We start from the raw sequence: 26,713 nt of genomic DNA, 5'->3' as shown, positions 1-26,713 counted from the left end.
ACCCCCCCCCCCCACACACACACACACACACACACACACACAAACAAACAAACAAACACACACAATGCCAGAGAAGAGAAGAGGGAGAAAAAAGATGGAGCCTAATCAGGTTCATGAAATAAGGCAGCTCAGTCCAGATGTCTAATCTGAGAGAAGCTGCATCTTACAGGATCAAAGGCAAATCTTCCATCAATTATGGTCCTAACATGCTGAATTATATCAGCAGAAATCCTACAATCAGCCCATAGTAATCCTTGGTCACATGACTCGGCTCAAGAGCTACTGGGCCTCACTTTCACCTCAGAGGCAGAGCCACCCAGAGGCAGCTTTGCGAGGAAAATGGTGTCTGGGCCACGGATCACATCCAGTCAAGACGTCGCTTCGGACGTCCGTGAGAGTGAATCTTTTCAAAACACCCGACCCGAACACACGGCTCCAACGTCCCTGTCACACCTCCATCACGTCTCGTTGAGACTCTGACAGGTAAATACCGTAGGTTCGCGCTCCATGCCGGTGGTGATCACACCCCACTACTCCCACATCAACGTTGCATCGGCGTTTCACTTTGCTAAAACTTTGTTGGACTTTGGGCGGCCGGACGTTTAACTGAACATCCTCATGGTTTTCTCGACGGTGTCCAGAAAACGACGTGGGCTACTTTGACCAGTGGAACTGTTTTGGGATTAAAAGCTGACTTGTCCAGACCAGGAGTCACTGGACCAAAGACCATTAGTCAAAGACCAGGTATCACAATAGACAGGACTCAGAGATCAAAGGTCAAACTCCAGGACACAAAGCCCAGCAATCACAATCACACAATCAAAGACCAGGAGTAACTTTGGCATCCATTTTCATTGGACGGTTTTGGCTGATCTGTCATCATGAGATTCACCTGCTTCTTCCCACTCATGTATTCAAGCCCTTCTCCCTCTGTTGATTCAGTTCTTCTCTTTCTTTTATATCATCTCCCTTCTGACGACTGCTTTTAGAGTGTCCCGGGCAACTTGTGGGTCAATTTCTCCCGGAAAAAAACTTTGATCTCTTCTTTAATTTGCGTAAGAAATTGTGGATTGCTAAGAAAACGTCATCTCCATATTTTCTTCCCTGGGTTGTCGGTAATATGTACATGAAAAGTAGTGCATGATCTGATAAATCAATATTTCCGATATTTCAATTCAATACTTTATGGTGATCTTTTTTTAACGGAAAAAAAAAAGTTGGATTTCCGAAATGTCAAACAAGCCAGAGTTTGTCGCCATCAAACTGTTTATGTTTCACTAACCACCTTCTGGGAAATCATGAAAAAAAAGCCAGATTTTCTCAAAGAGTCTTCAAGCAAATTTCCATGACCGCAAGATGTCAACAAACCTGTGGGGGTTCCACGATATTTAAATGCTGGAAATACACGTTTGTCTGAGTGTGAACAGGGATTTCCTTCAGAAAGGTATTGACGACGTATTAGAGATGTACGTCAACAACTAAAAATGGCTCCTATAGTTTTTATTTGAGGACAGGTTGACCTAGGACAGGTGAGGACAGGTCTACCTGCCCTCACCTGTCCCCCACCCTCACCTGATGGGTACACCTGTCCAGGTGTATCCTGCCCTCATTTGTCCAGGTGTACCCATACTCACCTGTCCAGGTGTCCCTGCCCTCACCTGTCCAGGTGTACCCGTCCTCACCCATCCAGGTGTACCCGTCCTCACCCATCCTGGTGTACCCATCCTCACCCATCCAGGTGTACCCGTCCTCACCTGTCCAGGTGTATCCTTCCCTCACTTGTCCAGGTGTACCCATGCTCACCTGTCCAGGTGTCCCTGCCCTCACCTATCCAGGTGTACCCGTCCTCACCCATCCAGGTGTACCCATCCTCACCCATCCAGGTGTACCCGTCCTCACCTGTCCAGGTGTATCCTGCCCTCACTTGTCCAGGTGTACCCATCCTCACCTGTCCAGGTGTCCCTGCCCTCACCTATCCAGGTGTACCCGTCCTCACCTGTCCAGGTGTACCCGTCCTCACCTATCCAGGTGTACCCGTCCTCACCCATCCAGGTGTACCCATCCTCACCCATCCAGGTGTACCCGTCCTCACCTGTCCAGGTGTATCCTGCCCTCACTTGTCCAGGTGTACCCATCCTCACCTGTCCAGGTGTCCCTGCCCTCACCTATCCAGGTGTACCCGTCCTCACCCATCCAGGTGTACCCGTCCTCACCGATCCAGGTGTACCCATCCTTACCTGTCCAGGTGTATCCTGCCCTCACCGATCCAGGTGTACCTGTCCTCACTTGTCCAGGTGTACCCATCCTGACCTGTCCAGGCGTACCCATCCTTGTCCATTGTCAGTTGGGATTGGCCGTAGCACCCTGCGACCCTGCACAGGATAAAGCATGATAAAAGATGGAGGGAACAGTCAAAACAACAACAAGCTGCAGTGCAGCGGTACAGTGCTGACAGGAAGTGATACAAAATACACTCTTAAAACAAGCCAGACTAATTTAAAATCAAGCCACAACCTCTGTCCCGTACACTAAAAGAAAACCACACCAAAAAAAAACAAAAACAAAGAAGACTCATAGACACACACTAAACACCAACCACATAGAATTAAAAACAGAACATACACACCCAAAACAAAACAAACTCGCTGAAAACCCTCCAGACACACACACACACCCACACACACACACACACACACACACACACACACACACACACACACCCACCCACACACACACACACACACACACACACACACGCATGCACGCCAAAACTGGCCATACACACCAAAAGACAACACACTAAAACCAACACATAAACACTTAAAACAAACAGTGTGTGTTTTCATTTTGTGTCTGTAACAACTTAGGTGGATTAATGTGTCAAAGTGACGTAATTGTGTGGAAATCTGTGGAGCGATTAGGATCCACTTAGCTGCTTTTGTTCTGCCGCCATCAGTGTGATGAAAATAAAAAGCAGCAGAAAGATTACAGAACCATTAACCTCACTGAGGGCCATTAACTGATAAACAGCTATTAGAGGCTTATACATGAAAATGACATATATAGAGCAGAGCGTTGAAGAGGAAGAGGATGAGGAGCACGAGGTTAAACAGAAACTACACAGACTCAGATGGAGTCACGTTTGCTCAGGGGAACTCGGTAGAACTCGTTGTGACGCCCAACAACTCGGGTGGACGCAGGTGGAGTGTGATGTCATCGATAGCAGCCGACTCTTTAACTGACGTTGGTGAAAATCCTAAAAAGTTTCTGATTGCTAGAAATAGCAACAGAACAACACATGGTGTTGTTGGTCCACCACAGTGATGTCACACATTTCTTCTGTCAATAATAATAATAATAATAATAATAATAATAATAACAACAACAACAACAACAACAACCAATTGAAGTTTCCCTTTGTTGTGACTCAGGAATGAACCTGGGTACTCAGGTGAAAGTCTAACTCATATTTCAATCCTGTCCCCTCACTTGTCTCATTCCTACCACGGGTGTTCCTGCTCTCCATGGGGGGGCCGCCCTGCTACTGCTACTGCTGCTACTGCTACTGCTGCTACTGCTACTGCTACTGCTACTGCTGCTGCTGCTGCTGCTGCTACTGCTACTGCTACTGCTCTGCTGGACACCAGCAGGCTGACAGCAGACTGTCGGCAGGGTGGTGCGTTAGTGTGTCAACCACCGAAAATCAGCTCCTCGTGATGAAAGTCTGTTTGGAAATTAGGGCCAAGTTGGTTTTTAATCCCCTTGGATTGCCTGCAGGATCTCTGTGTGTGTGTGTGTGTGTGTGTGTGTGTGTGTGTGTGTGTGTGTGTGTGTGTGTGTGTGTGTGTGTGTGTGTGTGTGTGTGTGTGTGTGTGTGTGTGTGTGTGTGTGTGTGTGTGTGTGTGTGTGTGTGTGTGTGTAAGGTAAAAATGGTCAGTCGGTTTTAAAAAGCAATTGGACTTATCTGCTTATCTAAGATAATTAAAGCAAATTTAAGACTGTTTTTAAATTTCAGTTAATCTGCTGTTTTTATTGTGGACGAAAGCAGATGCACTGCTGTGTGTGTGTGTGTGTGTGTGTGTGTGTGTGTGTGTGTGTGTGTGTGTGTGTGTGTGTGTGTGTGTGTGTGTGTGTGTGTGTGTGTGTGTGTGTGTGTGTGTGTGTGTGTGTGTGTTTCCGATCTAATCTCCTCAACCCTCATGTGGCTCACCTGTGTCTCCTCCCTCATGTATCTCTGCTGCTGAGAATTCATTTTCAATTATAAACAAAACAAAATACTTTAGTCTTTTGCTTTGTTTCAACAAACAAAGAGATTAATAAAGATCTTAAAGGGAGAGTAAATAAAAGCTTTCTTGAGATAGAGGCAATAAGATCAGTAAAACAATATAAAGTCTCAGCTAAAAAGAACGTTTTAAGTCCTGATTCTAAAGAAGAGAGTGTCAGCAGTCCTCAGGTGTTCACTGTGCAGGACGTTTAGGTAACACAATGAATTCTTGCACAAACTGTCGCCTCCCTCGGAATCAAACCAGGATCTACTGGATGCTTGATCCATGAAACTTTCGGCTCAAATACATTGTTCCCTGCATTGAAGTCTGACATCGAATCAGGAATAGAAATGGGCAGTCTTCAGTTGAACCTTGTGTTTTCAGTGTGTCTGTGATGAGCCGTTTCCTTGTCTATGTCTTTAAAACCAAATCTCCTCTGAAGCTCCGCCTTTGTTCCACGGAGGTTGTTCGTCCATATTGTTGGAAATGTTTCAAGGGACACGAAGTGAACCTGATGAAATGACGTCATTCGTCCACGCTGAGCTGGCGGACACGTCAAACATTAAATAGCATTTAGGGTTAACTCAGGGCGGGGCCAGGTGGAAGGGGGCGGGGCTCCAGTGTCGGGGGGCGGGGCTGGTCCGCAACGGTTTGTCACACATTTGAAGCCAAATTAAAAAATTTAAGATGAAAACGTAAGAGATGAGCGCGAGGACCCATGCACACACACACACGCACACACACACACACACACACACACACACACACACACACACAGTGTGGAAACATGCTCTTATATGATCTTCACTTCTTTTAAAACTCAAATCTTTCACTGTCAACTCTTGTTAGTAAATCTATCTGTCGTTGCTCTTCCTCCTCCTCCTCCTCCTCATTCTCCTCATCTCAGTAACTCCAATGTAACTTATTTTTTTATTGTTGTAAATGTTGAGTGTTGCTTGCTAGTTCATCATTTAATGTGTTAAAATGCTATGTGTCATATTTGGTTTGTTTTTTTTAATCATTTTTTGTTGCTGAACGTGAAACAGAAGCGACATTGAACGACAATAGCCTCCAGCGATAAGAAATAACGGCAGAGTTTGATGAATTTCGCGGCCAGTCCAGAGCTCAGCCAGGAAGACATGCTGTTATTGTGTTTGACAATTTGTTTTAAGTTCGGTGTCATTTTACCTCTGATGGTTGAATGTGGCACGTTGATGTTGTGTATTTTCTTTTCAGCTCGTTCGTTGGCCTGAAGAGAGAATTATGTGTTTGGCCGTCAGCGCAGGTTCGACTGAGCTGTACACCTCCTCCTCCTCCTCCACCTCCTCCTCCTCCTCCTCCTCCTCCTCCTCCTCCTCCTATAGTTTTGGTCACTACACATAATTTAGTCAGACTCGTTATGTTTTGTATCGAGTAGAGAAAATGTTTTTTTTTTTTAATCAATACAAACTGATCCAATAAAGTGAGGTTGAAAATAAACTCTCCGTCTGTTCGCAGCATCCTCTCCTCCTCATCTCTTCCTTTCCTCCTTTCTCTCCTCCTCCTCCTCCTCCTCCTCCTCTTTGCTCTGAAATCCTGATCGGATTGAAGAGAAATTGGTGGCAATTAATCCGCTGGGATTGAGCGGAATAACCCCCCCTGCTCCTGGTTGGCTGCTGCCGTGATCCCCGGAGGGAGGGGGGGCTGTTCCCTTCATAAGTAGCGGCCTTCGGCCTGCGGGTCCCAGACAGTAACGGTACAAGTGACCCTGCTCACCTGCATCCTCATCTTCTTCATCGTCACCTCCATCATCCTCTGCGTCAGGACCATGACCGGCCGGGAGGAGCTGGAGGAGAAGCCCCGAGTCAAGCTGCTGTCCCCGGGCTTCGGCATCGACAAGTCCCGGCTGCACGGCCCGCCGGGGCTCCGCTCCAAAGGCTTCGCCATCACGGACCTGCTGGGCCTGGAGTCGGACCTGCAGGCGCGCCAGCAGCACCCGGGCCCGCCGGGCTCGGGCCTCCTGGCGGCCGGCTCGGGCTCCGGGGCGGAGCTGCAGGGCCCCGGCGGCGGGCTCGGGGGCTTCTCCTTCCCGGGGGGGTCGCTGCCGCTCGGCCTCGGGTTCCTGTGCAGCCTGGCGGCCCAGCAGCCCGCCGGGGCCCCGTGCTTCCTGCCCGGCCACCTGCCGCTGCTGCAGGCCCGCACCGACAGCCACTACCTGCAGAACCTGGAGGCCCAGCGGGACCAGTACTCCGGTACGGACCGAGCCACCGAACCTGCTCACAAGCAGTCCATAATTATGCGTTCAACCTGGAGGGACATCTTTAATCATTACAATTACAATTCGTTTGTTTTCGTCATTATTGCTAATCAATATAAATTCAGATCTAACCGTGTCTGTTTTAATATTTGTTTCTTGTGACTGATCAAATATAATGTGTGTTTTAGATGAGGAGTGTCTGTCCGACAGAAACGACCCGAAAAGTTCTGCAAACTCTCAGAAGAGGAAGAAACGGAGACATCGGTGAGATTCACATCTTCTCGCATATTTATTTCAACTTGGTGATGTATTCCAAATTGCCGCTTTATTTAACATGAGTCACTTTTTTTCAAATAGCTGGAAAAAAATGAGTTTTAAAACAATAAAATACAAACTGGATAAAACGACATCATCTTTCCATTGAATAATTAAGTTTTAAATTCCAATAACGATTATAATGTGTTAAAATGCTATTAGAGAAAGGAGGGGATTTCTACTTTATTAGATTAAAACGAAAAGTCCAGGTAAATAAATCTACGTAATTTAAATATAAAGATTACATTTTAATTTATTTACAAAATTATTTTAAAAGGCTTTTAAATAAATACAACTGTTTCAAAAATCATCCCAAACAAATAATGTCTTTTGACAGAAGAAAATAAGAATAACAGCCACATCAATCCGTTTCACTGAATAGAAAGTCCAAAAAATGTCAGTTTCTTTAACAATAATCTTTTTAATCTTGAAAAAAAAAATTCCACTAAATTACTTTATAATCTCGCTCGTAAAACGTTACGATATTATTATACGATATATGTAATTTATCTAAAGCAATAAATATATAATTTATTTATATCTTTACAACTGATAATTAGTCATAATATAATAGTGCTAACATGTTTAAAGTAATTGAATATTAAATAATGGGAAGCGAAAAACATATATTATTTATGGAAAAGGGGTGGGAGTTAATTTCTTCCATCTTCTTTTCGGACATGCGAAATCATTTTCGTTTTCCGTTGTTACTCAGTTTGATTGGTGAAATAACTTTGGTTGATTGGTGTACACTATTGATTTAGAAATCTTAATTCGAGCACGTTCGAAATAAAAAATAAATAAATAAAATTGAGAATAATTATTAAAAACAAAACGTCCGTAAGGATATTTAAATGTATTTTCCTATATTATTCTCGTTTTCGTTCTAATACGTCAGACTGCTTGAAGCTGAAGGTTTCTCCAGGTCCGTTTAATGTGGAGTAAATCTGGATTATTTTTCTGATTTTAATCCGGAGTGTGTGTGTGTGTGTGTGTTTGGGCGTAGGACGGTGTTTACGTCCCACCAGTTGGAGGAGCTGGAAAAAGCTTTCCATGAAGCGCATTACCCGGATGTGTACGCTCGAGAGATGCTGGCGATGAAGACGGAGCTGCCTGAGGACCGCATTCAGGTGTGTGTGTGTGTGTGTGTGTGTGTGTGTGTGTGTGTGTGTGTGTGTGTGTGTGTGTGTGTGTGTGTGTGTGTGTGTGTGTTGGTCAGAAGTTTTGATTAATTTATTTTCATCTCCTGCTGCACGAGTCAACAAACACAACTTTACTAATATTTTAATGACGTTTCTGGATCAAATCAAGAACCAAACAGATTGTTAATGTTAAGAAATAATAAAAAAAAAACGCTCATTCCTGAATTTGTTTTGTAAAGTAATGTTTCCGCCTCTCGTGTTTGGTGCAGGTTTGGTTCCAGAATCGTCGCGCCAAGTGGAGGAAGCGCGAGAAGTGCTGGGGCCGCAGCAGCGTCATGGCGGAGTACGGCCTGTACGGCGCCATGGTGCGTCACTCCATCCCGCTGCCGGAGTCCATCCTCAACTCCGCCAAGAACGGCATGATGGGATCCTGCGCCCCCTGGCTGCTCGGTGAGCCGCATGCACGTCAGTGCCACACGCACGCACCACACAGCACCTACACATGACATACACTCAGGGTGGACGCACACACCACACACACTGGCTGGCTACCCCCCCCCCCCCCCCCCTCTCTGTGTCAAAGAGTCAATGAGGTTCTGAGATGTTTCTCAGACATTCCTCAAAGGTTCCTCACTCGTTCCTCAGATGTTCCTCAGACGTTCCTTAGATATTCGTCAGACGTTCCTCAGAGGTTCCTCAGAGGTTCCTCAGAGGTTCCTTAGATATTCGTCAGACGTTCCTCAGAGGTTCTGCTCCACAGTGACCTGATAACTTCTGGCCTCTGCTGCAGACTGGAACCTGTTGATCAGAGCAGAGCTGGACTGTGGAGGACTTTAGAGAACTCAGCAGTCTGACATGGTTTGATCATTGTGAGCTGGAAGTCTCCATCACGTAGAACCTCAGGTAGACTGTGGAGCTTCAAGCTGCTCAGTTGAAAATCTCCTCCATGTCGTTACAACAGCGGCTGAATCATTGATGCCAGGATGGATCCAAGCTTTCATGGTGTTTAAACCAAATTTTGAGACTCCTAAGAGACCTTTTCTGGACCAGTTCTAGTGGAGACCATGAGACCTTCTCTGGTCTAGTTCTAGTGGAGGCTATGAGACCTTCTCTGGTCCAGTTCTAGTGGAGACCATGAGACCTTCTCTGGTCCAGTTCTAGTGGAGGCTATGAGACCTTCTCTGGTCCAGTTCTAGTGGAGACCATGAGACCTTCTCTGGTCTAGTTCTAGTGGAGACCATGAGACGTTCTCTGGTCTAGTTCTAGTGGAGACCATGAGACCTTCTCTGGTCCAGTTCTAGTGGAGACCATGAGACGTTCTCTGGTCTAGTTCTAGTGGAGACCATGAGACGTTGTCTGGTCCAGTTCTAGTGGAGGCTATGAGACCTTCTCTGGTCCAGTTCTAGTGGAGACCATGAGACGTTCTCTGGTCTAGTTCTAGTGGAGGCTATGAGACCTTCTCTGGACCAGTTCTAGTGGAGACCATGAGACGTTCTCTGGTCTAGTTCTAGTGGAGACCATGAGACGTTCTCTGGTCTAGTTCTAGTGGAGACCATGAGACGTTGTCTGGTCCAGTTCTAGTGGAGGCTATGAGACCTTCTCTGGTCCAGTTCTAGTGGAGACCATGAGACGTTCTCTGGTCTAGTTCTAGTGGAGGCTATGAGACCTTCTCTGGACCAGTTCTAGTGGAGACCATGAGACGTTCTCTGGTCTAGTTCTAGTGGAGGCTATGAGACCTTCTCTGGTCCAGTTCTAGTGGAGACCATGAGACGTTCTCTGGTCTAGTTCTAGTGGAGGCTATGAGACCTTCTCTGGACCAGTTCTAGTGGAGACCATGAGACGTTCTCTGGTCTAGTTCTAGTGGAGGCTATGAGACCTTCTCTGGTCTAGTTCTAGTGGAGGCTATGAGACCTTCTCTGGTCCAGTTCTAGTGGAGACCATGAGACGTTCTCTGGTCCAGTTCTAGTGGAGACCATGAGACGTTCTCTGGTCTAGTTCTAGTGGAGGCTATGAGACCTTCTCTGGACCAGTTCTAGTGGAGGCTATGAGACCTTCTCTGGTCCAGTTCTAGTGGAGACCATGAGACGTTCTCTGGTCCAGTTCTAGTGGAGGCTATGAGACCTTCTCTGGTCCAGTTCTAGTGGAGACCATGAGACGTTCTCTGGTCCAGTTCTAGTGGAGACCATGAGACGTTCTCTGGTCTAGTTCTAGTGGAGGCTATGAGACCTTCTCTGGTCCAGTTCTAGTGGAGACCATGAGACGTTCTCTGGTCCAGTTCTAGTGGAGACCATGAGACGTTCTCTGGTCTAGTTCTAGTGGAGGCTATGAGACCTTCTCTGGCCCAGTTCTAGTGGAGACCATGAGACCTTCTCTGGACCAGTTCTAGTGGAGACCATGAGACCTTCTCTGGCCCAGTTCTAGTGGAGACAATGAGACCTTCTCTGGACCAGTTCTAGTGGAGACCATGAGACCTTCTCTGGACCAGTTCTAGTGGAGACAATGAGACCTTCTCTGGACCAGTTCTAGTGGAGGCTATGAGACCTTCACTGGTCCAGTTCTAGTGGAGGCTATGAGACCTTCTCTGGTCCAGTTCTGGTGGAGACCATGAGACCTTCTCTGATTCATGAGACCTTCTCTGGTCCAGTTCTGGTGGAGACCATCAGACTGGACTTCCTGTTGTCTTTCTGTCGTCTCCAACCAGTCTGACCTCTGACCTCTTCTTAACCCAGAGATCTGAAGCTCACTGAGATCTTCTGTTTCCCACGTTTGTCTGGAAACTAGTGGAACACAATTCTATTCTCGTCTATTATGATAAACTCTGGAGATGGTCGGTGTTCCTAATAAAGTGGCCAGTGTGTGTGTTTGTGTGTGTGTACAGCTGTAATCAAAACAACAACAACGGTGTGAGAGTGGTGACTGGACTGGCTGGACTCACTGACTCCGGCTCTCTCCACAGGGATGCACAAGAAGTCTCTGGAAATGGCCAAGAAGTGTTCCAGCCCCACGCCGGCAGACTCCACCCGCTGCGACTCGTTCTGCGAGGCGCCGGACCGATGCGGGGAAGGCGGCAAGACCCCGGGGGCCGCGGAGGGGGAGGAGCTTCTGGACAACGAGGAGGAGGAGCAGGAGGAGGAGCTGGAGGAGGAGGTCGCCATGGATCTGTCCAGCTCCTCCAAGCAGCAGCAGGAGGAACGCAGCTCCGCCTCCCCGCTGCCACGGCAGAGCCAATCAGAACACAGCTGAGGGTGGGCGGGACCTGGACCCGGGGATTTCATTGGCTGCTCTTTCACGTCTCTCCGCCCTCACTCCTCCTCCTCCTCCTCTCCACTGTCACCATAGCAACCAGTGCTCTCAGCTGGATGGGGCCGGGTTAAACCAAACCAGAACTAAACCAATCAGACTTTATGGACGGCTTCAGGGAACTTCCTGTTTCGTCCTGTTTCTGGGACGTGGTGAGGAAAGACTGAAAAGTGAAGACGATGTAAATACTCTTGATTCTGTGTGTGCACTGTTTCATTGTGACAAGAGTTTGTTTGTTTTTTTTAACCACAAAGAGCTATTTAATGTTTTATTCCTGTCATTTTTGTGAATGAATGTAATTAATTTAAGCTATTTAAAAAAAAAATGTATTTATTATGATCATATTTATGTACAGCAGGTGGGAAATAAAAAGTATTTTTTTGGATCTACTGGATTTTCTTAATTTGTTTAATACGAATAACATGAACAGTTCTTTATTGGCAAGTATTTACTCCCCCCTCCCCAAAAAAAAAAAAAAAAATGAAAAACATAATTTCAATAGTATTTTCAAGTGACTCCAGCTTGTGGTTTTGATCAATTTAATTTCAAACATCTGTGATATAATCAAAACTACAGTTATTAGTCTGAATTTCAAAAAAATATAATTTTAAAGTAATAGAGTTTGGGATAAATATTGAAATATCCAGCAACCAATTTTATTTTGAAAGCACATTTAGGATACCCCAATGGACAAAAGGGCTGTACAAATGAATGAATACAAACTTAAATACGTGAGTTCACTCGCCCACATTAAAGAGATGTAACATACAGACAATATAATAAAACAAATGCAGGTAAAGCGGTCATGAATCAACTGACCTGAGACAGTGAGTGGGAGTGTGGGCCTGAATCAGCTCAGAGAGGTCGGGAGGGCCGCAGCTGTGGACACACTCAAAAGCAAATGAAAGGATTTTAACGTCCAGGCAAAAGAATGTCTTTCAATAAGATTTGTTCATAGTAATAGAGTATTGGTAATGAACTCATTGTTAGTTACTTATGACCTAGAATGAAGCTGTTTGGTTGTGAATAAATGTTAAAATGTAAAGATTTAACGACGGGCCTCAGAGAATCCTTAATAAGAAAATTAAATGAACAAAATGATTTAAACTCACATGCTGCTCTGTCAAATCACACTTTGAATATAATAGAAAATTACACTATCAAATAGGTTAGAATTAATTATGAATAGATGTAAAATACTTCAAAACGTTTTCCTGTTGTTTAATAAATAGCCAGCTATCTTGTGATAGTTGCTTTTATTAAATTGTATTTATTTATTTATTAGGGGAGGGAGGATGACAGCATTGACTCTTCAGTAAGATACACAAGGAATAAATCAAACCCGTGAATAACAGATAAAATCCATACAGTGTAAACAATTCATCACTTCGCGGAGGACCAGACAGTGACGTCACTTCCGCTTACCGCTTTCCTCCGTTGCGAAAAGCTAAAAGCGAAACGGTTCCTGGAAGCGACGTTTCCACAACTCGAGGGATATGGGGTGTTGGAAAGATGAGGTAACTCTGGTGCTTCAGCGGCTGACCGAGGCGGTGGTGACCGGCATTCTGACGGAGGCGGGAAAAGTCTCCTTAAACAAACTCAGCCCGGAAGTGGAGGTAAGCTAACGACGGCTAAAGGCGAGTCCTGCAGGGACAGTTCCTCCTCCTCGTAGTGGAGGACCGTGTTCAGGACCGGGTGGAAATATTAAAACTTCTCAGGTGTTTCGTTTGTTCACTCACACAACACCGGCGTGGCAGGCACTTTTTGAAAGCAGCTTCCAGATGGGAACGTTTTAGAACACATGCGCTTGTCTAAACCGGTGAAAAGCAACTTTCAGAAAAGTTCACTGTTGCAAAATCAGTTTGGTCTGCACGTGACGATAAATCACCAATAACAACGGAAGCCTGCTCACTTTTTATTATTTCACTTTTAAATTAGCTCTTCTTCAACAAAGTGAACGTTTACTGAGTTTTTTCTGAATATATGACATTATTATCTCTTAATTATAAGGTAATTATTTACGGATATGAAAGGTAAATAAAAAGAAATTTGGCTGTTTTTCAAAGTGTGATTTTCTAAAACAGCTCATAAATTTAGAAAAAACAAAGTCAATTTATTTTCTAATCTTTTTTCCCCTAATCATTATTAGATAATTATCTCATTAATCAGAAAAAAGGAGTCAATTTTTATTTTTCCATGTGAATGCAATATGCTTCTGTAGACTGGAAGCGAATCTGGAGATTGGAAGCGAATCTCTTCCAGTCAGGTACTGAGTGGATGTATACGACAAAGAGGGACTGAGAAAAGGAGCTTGTTTTTGTTTGTCTGTGCTTGTGTGTGTTTGTCTCACTGTGTGTGGTTGTATTGATTAAATCGCACTAACAAGTGGCTTGCATTCAAACTACAGTGTTTCTGGTTAGTCTGTGTGTCATTATGAAAACGGTGTTCTCCAAACAACAACGTTTTGATACGAGGTTTTCAAACAATAAGAGGTCAACTAGAATTGACCCAAACAGAGAGAGAACTTCATGTTTTGGACGTCGGTTCACTCCAGTGAACACAACCCAAACAAAGAAGCGGAGGGACACGACTCCAGTCTGACCTCCACTGTGTCCTTGTCAGCAAAGACTCTGCGCTCTGGTGGAGGATCTGTGCCGGGATGCCGTGGAGAAGATCGTGAAGGTGGTGAAGCTGATGGCTGTGCAGCAGGAGGAGAGTCACCCGGAGCCACTGCAGGAGTCGCCTGGCGTCCCGCATGCTGAAGGTGACCTGACGACCAGAGAGAGACGTCCTCAGAAGGGACGTCCATTTCTCACCAAAGTTTCTGGCTTCATTTTTTGTTTGTTTGTTTTGTTTGCTTGTTTCAGGTGTACATGATGAAGTTCAGCTCCCCGCAGAACACACCGTCGTCTTTTTTTGTGAGGTGAGCAAGACAGTCCACGTTTTGCCTTTTACGTTCCACGTATGTCTCATGAGACCAATCAGCTGGCCTCTGGGGCGCCTTGACCGTGACGATGTCCTCTGGTTCACAGAGCGCTGCCGTGGATTCCAGCTGCTTGCTGGTGGAGGTGCAGAGTGATGCTGCCGATGCTGGTGGAGTGAATGGTGAGACGGTAGGGATGCTCCATTATGGAAAAACTCATAATCCAGATTATTTTGGGCAGTATTGAAATCACGATTGTTTACATGATTATGTCTGAAATTGGAACAGCATTTAAGACTCCTGTTAAATATGTAAAATATGATGTAATGTAGTAAAAAATTAACTGTTGTACTGCACTCAATCTTTTGAAAAGAAGAAATAAATAACTTTAGATACTAATATAAACTACAGTAATGCATCCTTATATGTGGGTACTTTGGCCGTCCTGTGAGAACCTCGCTTCTCTAAAACCTTCACAAGCTGAGAAAAACACCTTTTCTACTTCATTACAATGCATCAGCTACTGCATGGAGGGTTTATCACTGTACTCTTTATAAACGTTCACCATCAGATATATGAACAGTTACTTTACATTATGTACTGGAAAGAGTTAAACATAGGGTGCTTTAATGCTAGTAGCCACCGTTAGCATGACTCAGCTTTAAAATGACACGTAACCTAAACCACTGGTGTGACACGCTGTTATTATCATCAATATGTTAGTTTACAGCAGGGATGTCAACGGAGAGCACAAGAGACCACACATTCAGAATGTTTTCAGGAAATTTAATAGTAGCAATTCACGCTATGTAGCTCGCGCCGGCGCGTTCGGGTTAAATGTGTCGTCATTTCCTGTCTGACAGTCTGAGAGTGGGGGCTGCACCGGAAATGTACCACATGATTATTTTTCCTCGATTATATGAACTTTGAGATGGTGTCTTTTTGTCTGGTGACAAAATCGTAATTAAATTAAATTAAAATGTGATTCATTGAGCAGCCCTATGAGACGGCGCTCTGCTTGGTGGATGAACGATGGAGTGATGGGGTGTGTGGGTCACACTGATCATGTCGTTCTGGTGAACAGTCAGAAACCTTTAGCCATTAACGTCCCAAAATCTAATGGCTCGGTCGTTGGATGATGACGAATCTTCCCTGGTTTCATGCAATTCGAGCATTCATTCATACAAACCAATTAAAGAATGAATACGCTACGACGAAAACATAACCTTCCCCCGAACGTCCGGTGGCGAAGGTAATAAAATGAAATCAAAAGGGATCCACAGCGCTGCTGAAGACCTCCCGTGTTGCTGTGACTTCACGTGCTGAACTCTAGTTTCTCTCTTTTCTCCAGGTGAAGACGGGAGGCGCTCTGCGCCCGGCGGCGAGGCGTCGGCCCGCGTCTCGTCCGTGGATGACCACGAGTACGCCCGGCCGCCTTCGGGCAGTCCCACGTCGAAGGAGGGCCGAGCTGGGAGGGGCAAGGAGAGGAAGACGGGGCGGGTGAAGTCGTGGGCGGCTCCCCCCGTGGGATGCCCGCAGTGCGCCATGCTGTTCCCCAACGCCGAGCGGCTCGCCGACCACCGGAGGAAGTCCCACCCGTCCTGCTCTGCGTGCGGCGCCGTGTTCACCGGCGTCCTGCGGCTCCGCGAGCACGAGCTCTCCCAGCACGGGCTGCTGCCGTACGCCTGCGACTACTGCGCCAAGAGGTTCAACCACAAGGCGCACCGCGACCTGCACGTGAGGGCGCGGCACACCGGGGAGAAGACGTGCCACTGCGACGTCTGCGGCAAGGGCTACTCCTGCGCCAGCGTGCTGAAGACGCACCGCGCCACCCACTTCCAGAAGGCCTTCATCTGCGACGTGTGCGGGAAGGGCTTCTACCACGCCTGCCACCTGATGCGCCACAAGCTGGTGCACCGGGAGGAGCGTCCGCACCGCTGCGCCGCCTGCGGCAAGGGCTTCACGCAGGCCGCCAACCTGCGCAGCCACCAGGCGACGCACTCCAGGGAGCGGCAGCTGTGCTCCGTCTGCGGCAAGAGCTTCCGCTGCCTGAAGAACCACGTGGTCAGCAAGCACTCGCACGAGCCGGCGGCCGACCCGCCGCCCGGCGGCCGCCCCGCCGCCTTCGGCTGCGGCGTCTGCGGCAAGAAGTTCCCCAGCGCGTCGCAGCGCGCCGCGCACGAGCGCGGCCACAGCGGGGAGAAGCCGCACCACTGCGACGTCTGCGGGAAGAGCTTCCGGCTGCAGGAGCTGCTGCGCGACCACCGCGTGGTCCACGGCGGGGAGAGGCCGTACCGCTGCCCGCTGTGCGCCAAGACCTTCCACGTGGCGGCCAGCTTGGCCAGGCACCGCGGCACGCACAGCGGCGAGGCGCCGCACGGCTGCGACGCCTGCGGCAAACACTTCCGCCTGCCCGCCTTCCTCAAAGCTCACCTGCAGACCAAAGCTCACCTGAAGCAGCTGCAGCAGCAGCAGCGGCAGGCCGGCGACTGAGGCTCGCCGTCTCCACTGACATGTGACCAGGTTCTGTCCGGCGCGTGCAGCTGCTGAATAATCTGAGCTAATCTGCAGGTTCATCATAATTAATAAAGTCATCAAGAGGGCCACGACAAGCTAATCTGATCCAGAGTAATCTGATTACACGTGTAATCTCGGTGTAAACGGCTCATCATGCACCCTGGCTCCTGCTCTCACCCCTCTGACCGCCGACCTGCTCATTGGATCGGGCGCACGGCTTGACGCCACAGCAGAACACGTACTGTTACCGAAGGGAACGTGAAATAGTTTCACAATAAAACGTTAACTGTCTTTTTGTCTCAATAAAGAAGTAAAACTAATCATTTGTTGGTCACGTTTTTATTGTCTTGGCATTATACTGTTTGTCAGTGAATCATTCTGTTGGCTCGGTTGGCAGAGCGTGTCGTCTCTCAATTGTAAGTGTGCAGGTTCGATTCCCGAGTGTCCTGGAGCAAGACTTTCCATGGCCGCAGCCTCCACTGGTGTTTAATCAGAGACTTTATGGACAGTTGGAGACGTGGAAAAGCACCATGGACGTGAAATCCAGCTGCTTCTGGTCTGACAGCCAGTTGTTGTAAAGCTTCTACTAGACTGAGGTGTTCTTTGTCCAACAGTTGGCTGATGCAGCTTTCAGTTCCATTTGTGGCCCATTTGGTTTGTTGTTTTTTTTATCTGATGTGTTTTTGTGTGACATTGTTGTGTTTGTCGGTCGGTTTGGGGTTGCTTTATACTACCACATTATTGTCTTTATCCGTCTCTTGTTTTTGTGTCTCTGATGAATAATCCTATAATAATCCAATAATATTCCAATAACGGTGGCGAGATGATTCAATCGGCTCTCGTTGTGATTTTTTTTTTTTTTTTACAAACCTGCTGCGTGACTCTGAGCCATAAACCATTTTCAGGATTATCATGGAATGAGAGCCAACATAGAGACACTTGTCACATACATGCCACACAGCACTAGTGTGTGTGTGTGTGAGTGTGTGAGAACACATGAGCTCTGCTCATTACCACAACAGCTTCATACGAGGCAAACACAACATTTAAACAACATGTTTGGTTTTTTTCCCCTCATATTACCTAAACCAGGGTTTGAATTCTGACCAACAATGTGTCACTGTCGTCTCTCCTTCTATTTCATCGTTTCACCCCAGCAGAACGTCTCTACCTGAGTCTGGATCTGTAGAAAGTTGTTTCGGGGTTTTTTTCCCCTGTTAAAGTGCCTTGGAGTGACTGTTCTATTTGGTCCTATAGAATAACATTGAAGGTTGTTTTTTTTGTCTGCGCGCATTTATTTATTTACTTGTTTATAAGTATATATTTTACCAGAAATTACTCCCGAATTGCATGAAATCTTCAGAGACTAATCAATTAGATTTTGGGACATTAACGGCGAACCGTTTCAAAATAACTCCCCCCAAAAAAACAAACGCTAAAGCGGATAGGAGAGGCACCTCAAAAGAGATCATCATCTGTTGCCATGGAGACGTTCCCTGCACTGTTTTATACAGTGACGTACCTTCCTAGTCAGCATCGATATGAGCTAACGGCTATCTAGCTACCAATGCTAACTTGGGTCCACAAACAAACATGGCGTTGGCGAAGGCCTGCGCTCTACCGAGCGTAGCTCTAGTTATGTGCTGGTTTTTGTGGTGATCTGTTGTTTCAATATCTCGACCTCACAGGGGGATTGTGTTCCATTGGACACCTGTAAAACACCTGTCACACACCTGGAACACACCACAGCCATGTGTCTTATGTCTATGCATGTTGTTGTTCCTCCAGGTGGGAGATTCTCACGTCTGGATCAGGTCAACCAGACTCACAGAGACACTTGGACGAGGGGCGAAAGGACTCATAAGACACAGGAACCAGGTCCGGGCGACTCCATCCAGTGTTCTTACAGGCGGAGTTCAGAGTTCAACCTGAACTCCAAAAGGAAGCCGTCAAACCTGCGACAGACGTCCTCTCTCCTCTCTCCTCCGGGTACAAGGCGGCCGGATCCCAACCGGACGATTAGCGCGCCAAACATCTGCAACTCTGCACAAAATGAATTAAGATCAAATCTTCTGCAGCCACCCTCCGTTCCAAAAGCCTCCGGGGCAATAAGGCGGAGCCGGAGGATCACTAACAGCAGGGTGAGAATGTGTGACCTAATTCCTCGACATGCAGCCAGTGTTGTTTTCAAACGGGACTTATTACTCGGAGCCAGCTGCTGCGAATGCTTAAAAGGCGAAAATCCCCACAAATTAAGAAATTAAAGAAAATTAAATATATGCTCAGAGGCAACACCCCCTAGTGGCGGATGGAAATATCAGCAGGAACAGGGCGTAGCAACATTTTTTTTTTCCCTGTCGCTCTGTAACTTTGTCTTCTCGTTATAACTTTGCCTTTTAAACTGAGAAATACCAACTGATTGTCATTGTTAAACCCACAATAACGATAAAAGTCCAGTTTTATTGTAGCGCCGTCTCTTTGTAGCTTGTGGTCAGATGACGGAGTGCTTTCAGGACAAACGCTTGCTTCTGCTTTCTGTCCTTCAATCAGTCCCGGATCTGTGCGATTCATTAACCCCACTTGACTTTCAGTTGCTGGAAGTTGAACAAACCTTCGACAGACTCACATTTCCCTCTTTCTCAGTTTAATCTTTCCATTAAAACTAGAACACAGCATCTGTTTGCTTTGATTAACAGACTTTCGGGCCACGTTGGGATGATCACCACTCTCTCAGATTAATTATCCGCTACTTTCCCCATTTCCCTCCCTCAGCTAAGGAGCCGTAATCTCCTGGCTTTTTCATCACGGCTGGTTACTGAGAGCAGATTCCCTCAGATTAGGTCTTCTTCGGTTTCACATCTCATCCCCAGAGGCGGTCGAGGTCACTGCAATTCTCTGAGGAGACTTTCATCAACACTGTGCTGGATTGCCCTCCTCCTGTGACGTCGCAGTGATCGTGTCACTTCCTGTTTCACCTGGTGTCTAAAAATAAAGGCTAAAGACTGAACACAACTATAAGTGTTCAGTCGTTCATCGACTGTTAATCATCAGTTGTTCAGCACCAGCTCCCTCTTCAGAAACTCTCCTCGCGTTTTGAATCAGTTCTCTGGGTCGGTCCCGTGAAACTCCGCTTCACCACCATTTTGCCGTCAAATTGAGTAGAACTTGTCCTTTTCCGCAGAATTTGCTTGAAGAGTCAGAGAGTACCCTCTGGGGAGCTTATGAGTGCACAGCGCATGGAGACGATGTGGTCAGACTGACCAGTCGGGAGAAGGTCAAGCTTGGAAGTAACAGAGTTTTTGAGCATAGAGCCAAATGGAAAGGTGTCTTTCTGTCCCTCTGCTCACAGAGGCAGTGCCTGCAAGGCAGCAGGTGGCGGAGCTGGTGAATTCCAGAGCGCATTCCGGTGAGTTACTCTACTGGTTACTGAACCTGCCCTGTAATACCTCACCGTTTCGCCTGCAGCTGCAAAGCACCCAGGTCCCATGGTGGGCCGCCATGAGGCACCGGAAGACTCTTGACCTGTCGTACTGTAAAACCACCAGAGGAGGATTTCTATACTCGGCCTTGCTTGTTGCTCATGAGAGCAAGATGGCGGCTGCACCCTACGTCGCACTATGCTGGAGCCCTACGAACACCAGGCCCTGTGTTAATAAAAACACCACACCATCTGCAATGATGTGCTTAATGCTCAATGACCTGGCATAACTGCAGAAACATGAATTGAGGGAACACACAAGTTCTCCTGCCACCACAGTGAGGAGTTCATACTCCAACACAAAAAGAACACACACGTCTCCGCCTCTGAGTGATTCTGCAGGAAGTCTCAACCTCTCGGCCTGGTTATGCAGGTTTCTTCCTGTTAAAAGGGAGTTTTTCTTTTCACAGTAGCTTTCGCTTGCTCAGGTAGATTGTTTTTTTCTCTGTAAGTTATTTTATAACGACTGGGTTGTATTTGGTGCAGCAAAAATACATTTGGAATTAATGTCAGTGTTTACACTATTCTCACAGTGAGTTAGGATTTATTGCATGTTTCAGTGAAAACCTATTGAAACATTGTTTAATCTAAGGGTCTTGTGTTTTTTTCCCCTTAAATGCTAAATAAGAGCTTGTAGATATTAGCTATATAATCTTTTTCTACAACGTGTTGAAATGTCTGTACCCGATACAACCTGCATGATGAAACCCAAAAGACATGTAACAGTCTGATGATGACACTTTGCTGCCACCTGCTGATGGGTTTGGGAAACTACATGGGGAATCATTGACTGTCTATCCATCTTCCACCTCTTTATCCAGCTCACTCACCTCACCTGTCCAGGTGAAGCTGCCTTCACACAGTCAGCAGGGAGCAGATCAGTACCACGGCACTGTGAGCTGGATCAAGACGTGTGGAGGAGACTTTACATTCAGAGTGTAATGAGTTAGTTAGTGACGGATGTTAAATCATTCAGTGATTTTAAACATAGGGAACTGCCTGAATTTATAAAGAATCCTCGTTCTTAATTGAATTCATTGAATATTTTTTCTTTCTATTGTTCCCACACAATAAAATGTCCCCACATATGTATTAATTCTTCCAATTCAAAGACCAAATCTGTAATTTGATTTTGTTAAACTATTTGTATTGTTTTACTTTGAACAGTTTACGTTTGTAATTTGATTGCTCACATATTATCATTTACGTTTTATTCTGACGCTTAAGAAAATCTGATTTATTTTTTTATTACTTGGCCATGATGGTGTTTAGATGGAGAACAAGTGAGCTGACGACCTCCGGCCAGCAGGGGGCGTCACGCACCAAAAACACTGTGACCGGAACCAACCTGGACACGTCATAAACAGCGTGATGGACAGAGTCGTTTAATTTGTACTGTTCTTTATGGCCTGTCTGAATTCAAACTCCGAGAGAGAAGAGGAAGAAGAAGATGAAGACGACGAAGAGGAAGAAACCGCGGGACGAGCTGCTCTCCGTCCTGCACGAGTTCACTGACACTGCCGTCAGTCAACTCTCCGGAAAGCTCCGAATGCCGACGGAAAACAACGAACTTCAGGTCACACACACACACACACACACACACACACACACACACACACACACACACACACACACACACACACACACACACACACACACACACACACACACACACACACTGTGTTATACATTTTAGAGTTATGGGGTGAGGTTGAGTGTTTTTAATATTTGAAAACTGAAGTGACTTCATGCTCCTCGTGTGTGTGTGTGTGTGTGTGTGTGTGTGATCACAATATTAGATGAGTGTGGACGGTTGGTGATGCACCTCCTTTCTCCCTGAATTCTCAGGAGGAGCTGCTGGTCATCATCAGGAGGCTCTGTGAGGATCTGCTGCAGCAGCTCAGGAGGCTGTTCAAGGAGGAGGAGCAACAGGAGGAGCACCACCACAAGGTGGAGGAGAAGCAGCAGGAGGAGGAGCACCACAAGGTGGAGGAGGAGCAGCAGGAGGAGGAAGAGCAGCAGGAGGAGAACCACCACGAGGTGGAGGAGGAGCAGCACCACCACAAGGTGGAGGAGGAGCAGCAGCAGGAGGAGGAAGAGCAGCAGGAGGAGAACCACCACGATGTGGAGGAGGAGCAGCAGGAGGAGCAGCACCAGCACAAGGTGGAGGAGGAGCAGCAGGAGGAGAACCACCACGAGGTGGAGGAGGAGGAGCACCACCACGAGGTGGAGGAAGAGCAGCAGGAGGAGGAGCACCATCATGAGGTGGAGGACGAGGAGCACCACCACATGGTGGAGGAGGAGGAGGAGCAGCAGCAGGACAGGCCTTACAGCTGCTCCACCTGTGGGAAAGGCTTCACAGTGCGTCACAGTGTTCACGTGCACCAGCAGAGCGTGCACGGCGGTCTGAAGCCGTTCGGCTGCACCCTGTGCGGGAAGACCTTCAGCCAGCGTGGCGGTCTCACGGCGCACTCGCGCACGCACAGTGGCGAGCGGCCATATTCCTGCCAGCAGTGCAGCGGTACCTTCTCCTCCAGGGGCGCACTGCTGGTGCACGGCCGCGTGCACACCGGAGAGAAGAACCACGTCTGCGGCACCTGCGGAAAGGGCTTCAGTGTGGCGTCCAACCTGCGGCGCCACGGCCTTCTGCATTCGGGCGTGCGGCCGTTCAGCTGCGACGTGTGCCACCGTGGCTTCACGCAGGCCGCGCACCTGAAGGCGCACCGTGGCGTGCACCGCGGCGCCGACTGGGCCTTCATCTGCGACTGCTGTGGGAAAGGCTTCGGGCAGCGAGCGGCGCTGCGGCTGCATCAGAGCAGCCGCTCTGCCGTCAAAGCGTTCGCCTGCAGCCGCTGCCAGAAGACCTTCGCCTCGCCCGCGTCGCTGAGGCGTCACCGGCCGCTGCACGGCGAGCCGACGACCGCGCAGGCCTGTCACGAGTGTGGCAAAGGCTTCAGCTGCGCCGCCACGCTGAAGACCCACCTGCTGCTGCACGCCAGCCCCGGGGCCTTCGCCTGCGACTCCTGCGGCCGCCGCTACAGCTCGCTCGGCTACCTGAAGACGCACCGCCGCGGCCACTGGGAGGGAAAGCCCTTCAGCTGCGACCAGTGTGGGCGGGGCTTCAGCACACGGGCCGGCGCCACTCGGCACCGGCGCACGCACAGCGGCGAGAAGCCTTTCATCTGCGAGGTGTGCGGGCGGAGCTTCGGCGTGGCGCAGAACCTGGCCCGGCACAGGCGCGTCCACAGCGGGGAGAAGCCGTTCCAGTGCGACGTCTGCGGCAAGAAGTTCAGCCAGAAGGGAAACCTGAAGGCGCACCGGGCGCTTCACAGCCGCAGCAAACCCTTCGGCTGCAGCCGCTGCGGCCGCAGCTTCTCCTCGCAGCGCAGCCTCCGCCTGCACCGCTGCCCGGACCCAGAATGACCACATCTGACCCCAGTTCTCCTGTAATGTACTGTTGAGATCAATTAAAGCAGAGAAACAGTTACCTGTTGGGGGGGAGTCTTGCTCAAGGGTCCACAGCGGTGAAATGTTCGCAGTGGGATTCTAACGTGTTAAACTTCCTGAACTTATGTGTTCCTATTTGTCAAGTGTTTGACGATAAACAATACCGATGGGACAAGGCGAGGCAAACCTATTCATAGAGCACCACTCAAACACGGGGCAATTCACAGGGATTCACAAAGACATTAAAGGTCTAGTGAAATGTAACACACTACTTTGCAAAAAACGATAGTTGGGGTTCTACTTAAAAGTATTGATGCAACCGTGGATTTTCGCGATGCAGGCACACAGTGAAGAAACGATACTCCCATCGTGCACGATTGTATCTAGATACTCGATTCATCTCCACATACTTAAAGTCCCAGTGAAATGTAAAACACTACTTTGCAAAAAACGATAGTTGTGGTACTACTTGTAAGGTTCCTCCGACTCTGCCCCACCACTGTTGTCACATAACAAAGTTATTTGAATTTTGAATCTCCAGCCGAGGAAGTCGGGGGAATCCTTCTTCGTGGGCGTGACGTCAAGAGTTCAAAGTCAAAGTCAAAGTCAGCTTTATTTGTCAAATGTTCCGATATGCATGGCATACAGCCCAGATGAAATTCCGGTCCTCTCAGACCCACAGTGCACAGCGTAATAATATATTAGGAGAACAATATAAAGACTTAAAAATCTATACATCTAAAATCTATACACCTTATAAACATATAAACAGTAAAGTGGCATGTACAATGTCTCTTTTGAGGTAGAATGTTCGTTCAGTGGGGGGGGGGGGCATAATGTCAGGTGCCGGAGGGGAGGGGGGGTGTAAGGGTGGCTGTGGCAGGGGGCAGAGGCAGAGGGGGGAGGGGGGCAGAGCAGGGAGGGAGGTGAGTCTCCTGACTGCCTGGTGGCAGAAACTGTCTTTGAGCCTGCTGGTTTTGGTTCGGAGACTCTGAAGTGTCCTCCCCGACGGCAGCAGGCTGAAGAGGCTGTGGGTGGGGTCACCTGCCATCCTGATGGCTCTGCGGGTGAGGCGGGACACAGGGAGGTGTTGAGCCCCAGCTGACTCAGTTTGTGGGTGAGCTGCTGAGGGATGATGGTGTTGAATGCTGAGCTGAAGTCAATGAACAGCATTCTGACATAGGAGTCTCTGGTCTCCAGGTGGGTGGGGGCTGAGTGGAGGGCAGTGGAGATGGCATCATCGGTCGAGCGGTTGGACCGATATGCAAACTGGAAAGGGTCCAGGGTGGGGGGGAGGGCAGACTTGATATGTTGCATGACTAGCCGCTCGAAGCACTTCATGATGATGGGGGTGAGTGCGACCGGGCGGTAGTCATTGTGGCAGGTGGGGGGCCGGGATGATGGTGGTGGCTTTGAGGCACGTGGGGACAACAGCCTGGCTCAGTGAGGTGTTGAAGATGTCCGTGAAGACATCTGTGAGCTCCTCGGCACAGTCTCTCAGGACACGACCAGGAATGTTGTCGGGACCCGGGGCTTTGCGTGCGTTGGTCCCTCTGAGGGATCGCCTCACGCTGTCCGGGGATAACGTCAGCACCTGGTCGCCAGGAGGTGGTGGGGTCTTCTGTGCCGGGGTGGTGTTGTCTGCCTCAAAGCGAGTGAAGAAGTGGTTCAGCTGGTCAGGCAGAGAGGAGGAGTTGTCACAGGTCTGTGGAGAGGGCTTGTAGTCTGTGATGGTCTGTATCCCCCGCCACAGGTTCCTGGTGTCTCTGCTGTCACTGAAGTGGTCGGCGATCCTCCTGGAGTACTGTCTCTTGGCTAACCTGATGCCACGTGTCAGGTTGGCCCGGGCTAGCCTCAGGCCCGTCTCGTCGCCAGCTTTGAAGGCAGCGTTCCGAGCCCTCAGGAGCCTGTGGACCTCTCCTGTAAACCACGGCTTCTGGTTGGCCCGGATGGAGATGGTTTTTTTGATCGTGACGTCTTCCATGCACTTCCTCATGTAGGAAGTGACGGTGTCTGTGAGTTGTGCAGATCTCGATCTGTTGTTTATATTGACTTGTTTCCTTCTTAAATATCCAAGTTTTAACAGTGTTTTGAAGTTATAGTCGGCATTTTATGAGCCTTGATGAAAGATTGAGCCTGGAAGAGACCGAGAGAGGAGGAAAGGAGCACAGGCAGCGGGAGCGGCTAGCGGGAGCCGCTAGCTCGGGCGGCTAGTAGACGATCAAGTAATACCTGGACTCATCTTCGGTGATTCCGCGCAGTCGGAAAAGCGCTTTGACGTGATCCAGGAAGCCGGGTCGCTCTGCCAAAAGTCAGGAGCCTCAAAGGTGAAAACTGGCGGCTGCTGAGGCTGAGGAGGCGAGGAGACGAGGACGAAGCGTCTTCTGCTTCCTCAAACATGTTCCAGACGGGGTCACCGATGGCAGAACGACCCTTCTGTGTCTTCTTCATCAATCACTGGGTTTGAAATGATGATGATGATGAAATATGGTTAAATTCAGCCTCTTCGTCGTCAAAACTCTGATCCTCCATAATGTAAACACAACTTGGGCGTGTGCACAACCAGTGACGTCACTCTATTATTGTCAGAAGCTCCGCCCAGCAGCGGAAATACCAACGTTTTTAGGCTATTTTCTCGCAGATTGTCGTGTTTTCACATTTTACCCTTCAGCCAGTTAGCATGAAAATGTCCCTAGAAGCGAGTGTTTTGGAGGTCGAATTTTCATTTCACTAGGACTTTAAAGCTTTACAAAGAAATAAATACATTCAAGTTATAAACAACTGCTGAGTAAATCACAGTCACAGTAAAATTCAACAATGTGAGACCAACAAAAAACAGAAACTAGTACTTTTCATCCACAAAATCAGGTTTGGTCCAGTAGGAAGTTTCTCAATGTGTTTTGGGGTTTTTTTCAACACAGGAGTTAAGAAATCGTTGTGTTGTTCGTCTGAAGTTCATCACAAATCTACACTTCCAAGGAGTTTCTAAAACTTTGTTTTGTATTTGAAGAGAATACTTGCACCTTTTTGTGATTGTGACACTGAGACTGTTGATTCTTTGAATGTGTATTTGTGAATTCTGGGAAGACT

General features: G+C 48.0%; 3 protein-coding genes across 3 annotated transcripts; all 3 read left to right on the top strand.

The window, feature by feature from the left end:
• Positions 1-6,072: 6,072 nt before the first annotated feature.
• vsx1 (visual system homeobox 1 homolog, chx10-like) lies at positions 6,073-11,201 on the top strand (the record flags this gene model as incomplete). The annotated part of the gene is made up of 5 exons (XM_080507369.1): positions 6,073-6,496; positions 6,690-6,765; positions 7,823-7,946; positions 8,228-8,423; positions 10,915-11,201. 5 exons carry the CDS (start codon positions 6,073-6,075, stop codon positions 11,199-11,201), a joined length of 1,107 nt encoding a protein of 368 aa, XP_080363495.1.
• Positions 11,202-12,754: 1,553 nt separating this feature from the next.
• On the top strand, positions 12,755-16,674 carry LOC308138286 (uncharacterized protein; the record flags this gene model as incomplete). Its single annotated transcript, XM_080507368.1, has 5 exons — positions 12,755-12,874; positions 13,881-14,022; positions 14,126-14,181; positions 14,291-14,363; positions 15,533-16,674. The coding sequence occupies 5 exons, from the start codon at positions 12,755-12,757 to the stop codon at positions 16,672-16,674; spliced, it is 1,533 nt and encodes a 510-aa protein (XP_080363494.1).
• A 4,899-nt stretch (positions 16,675-21,573) lies between these two features.
• Positions 21,574-23,645, top strand: LOC308138549 (uncharacterized protein). The gene is made up of 2 exons (XM_080507717.1): positions 21,574-21,752; positions 22,025-23,645. Exons 1-2 carry the CDS (start codon positions 21,627-21,629, stop codon positions 23,597-23,599), a joined length of 1,701 nt encoding a protein of 566 aa, XP_080363843.1. The 5' UTR covers positions 21,574-21,626; the 3' UTR covers positions 23,600-23,645.
• Positions 23,646-26,713: the final 3,068 nt, after the last annotated feature.

The sequence above is a fragment of the Blennius ocellaris genome, assembly GCF_963422515.1.
Source record: "Blennius ocellaris genome assembly, chromosome: 13".
NCBI lineage: Eukaryota > Metazoa > Chordata > Actinopteri > Blenniiformes > Blenniidae > Blennius > Blennius ocellaris.
The sequence above is the reverse complement of the archived record's forward strand: the minus strand, read 5'-3'. Positions and strand labels throughout refer to the sequence as shown.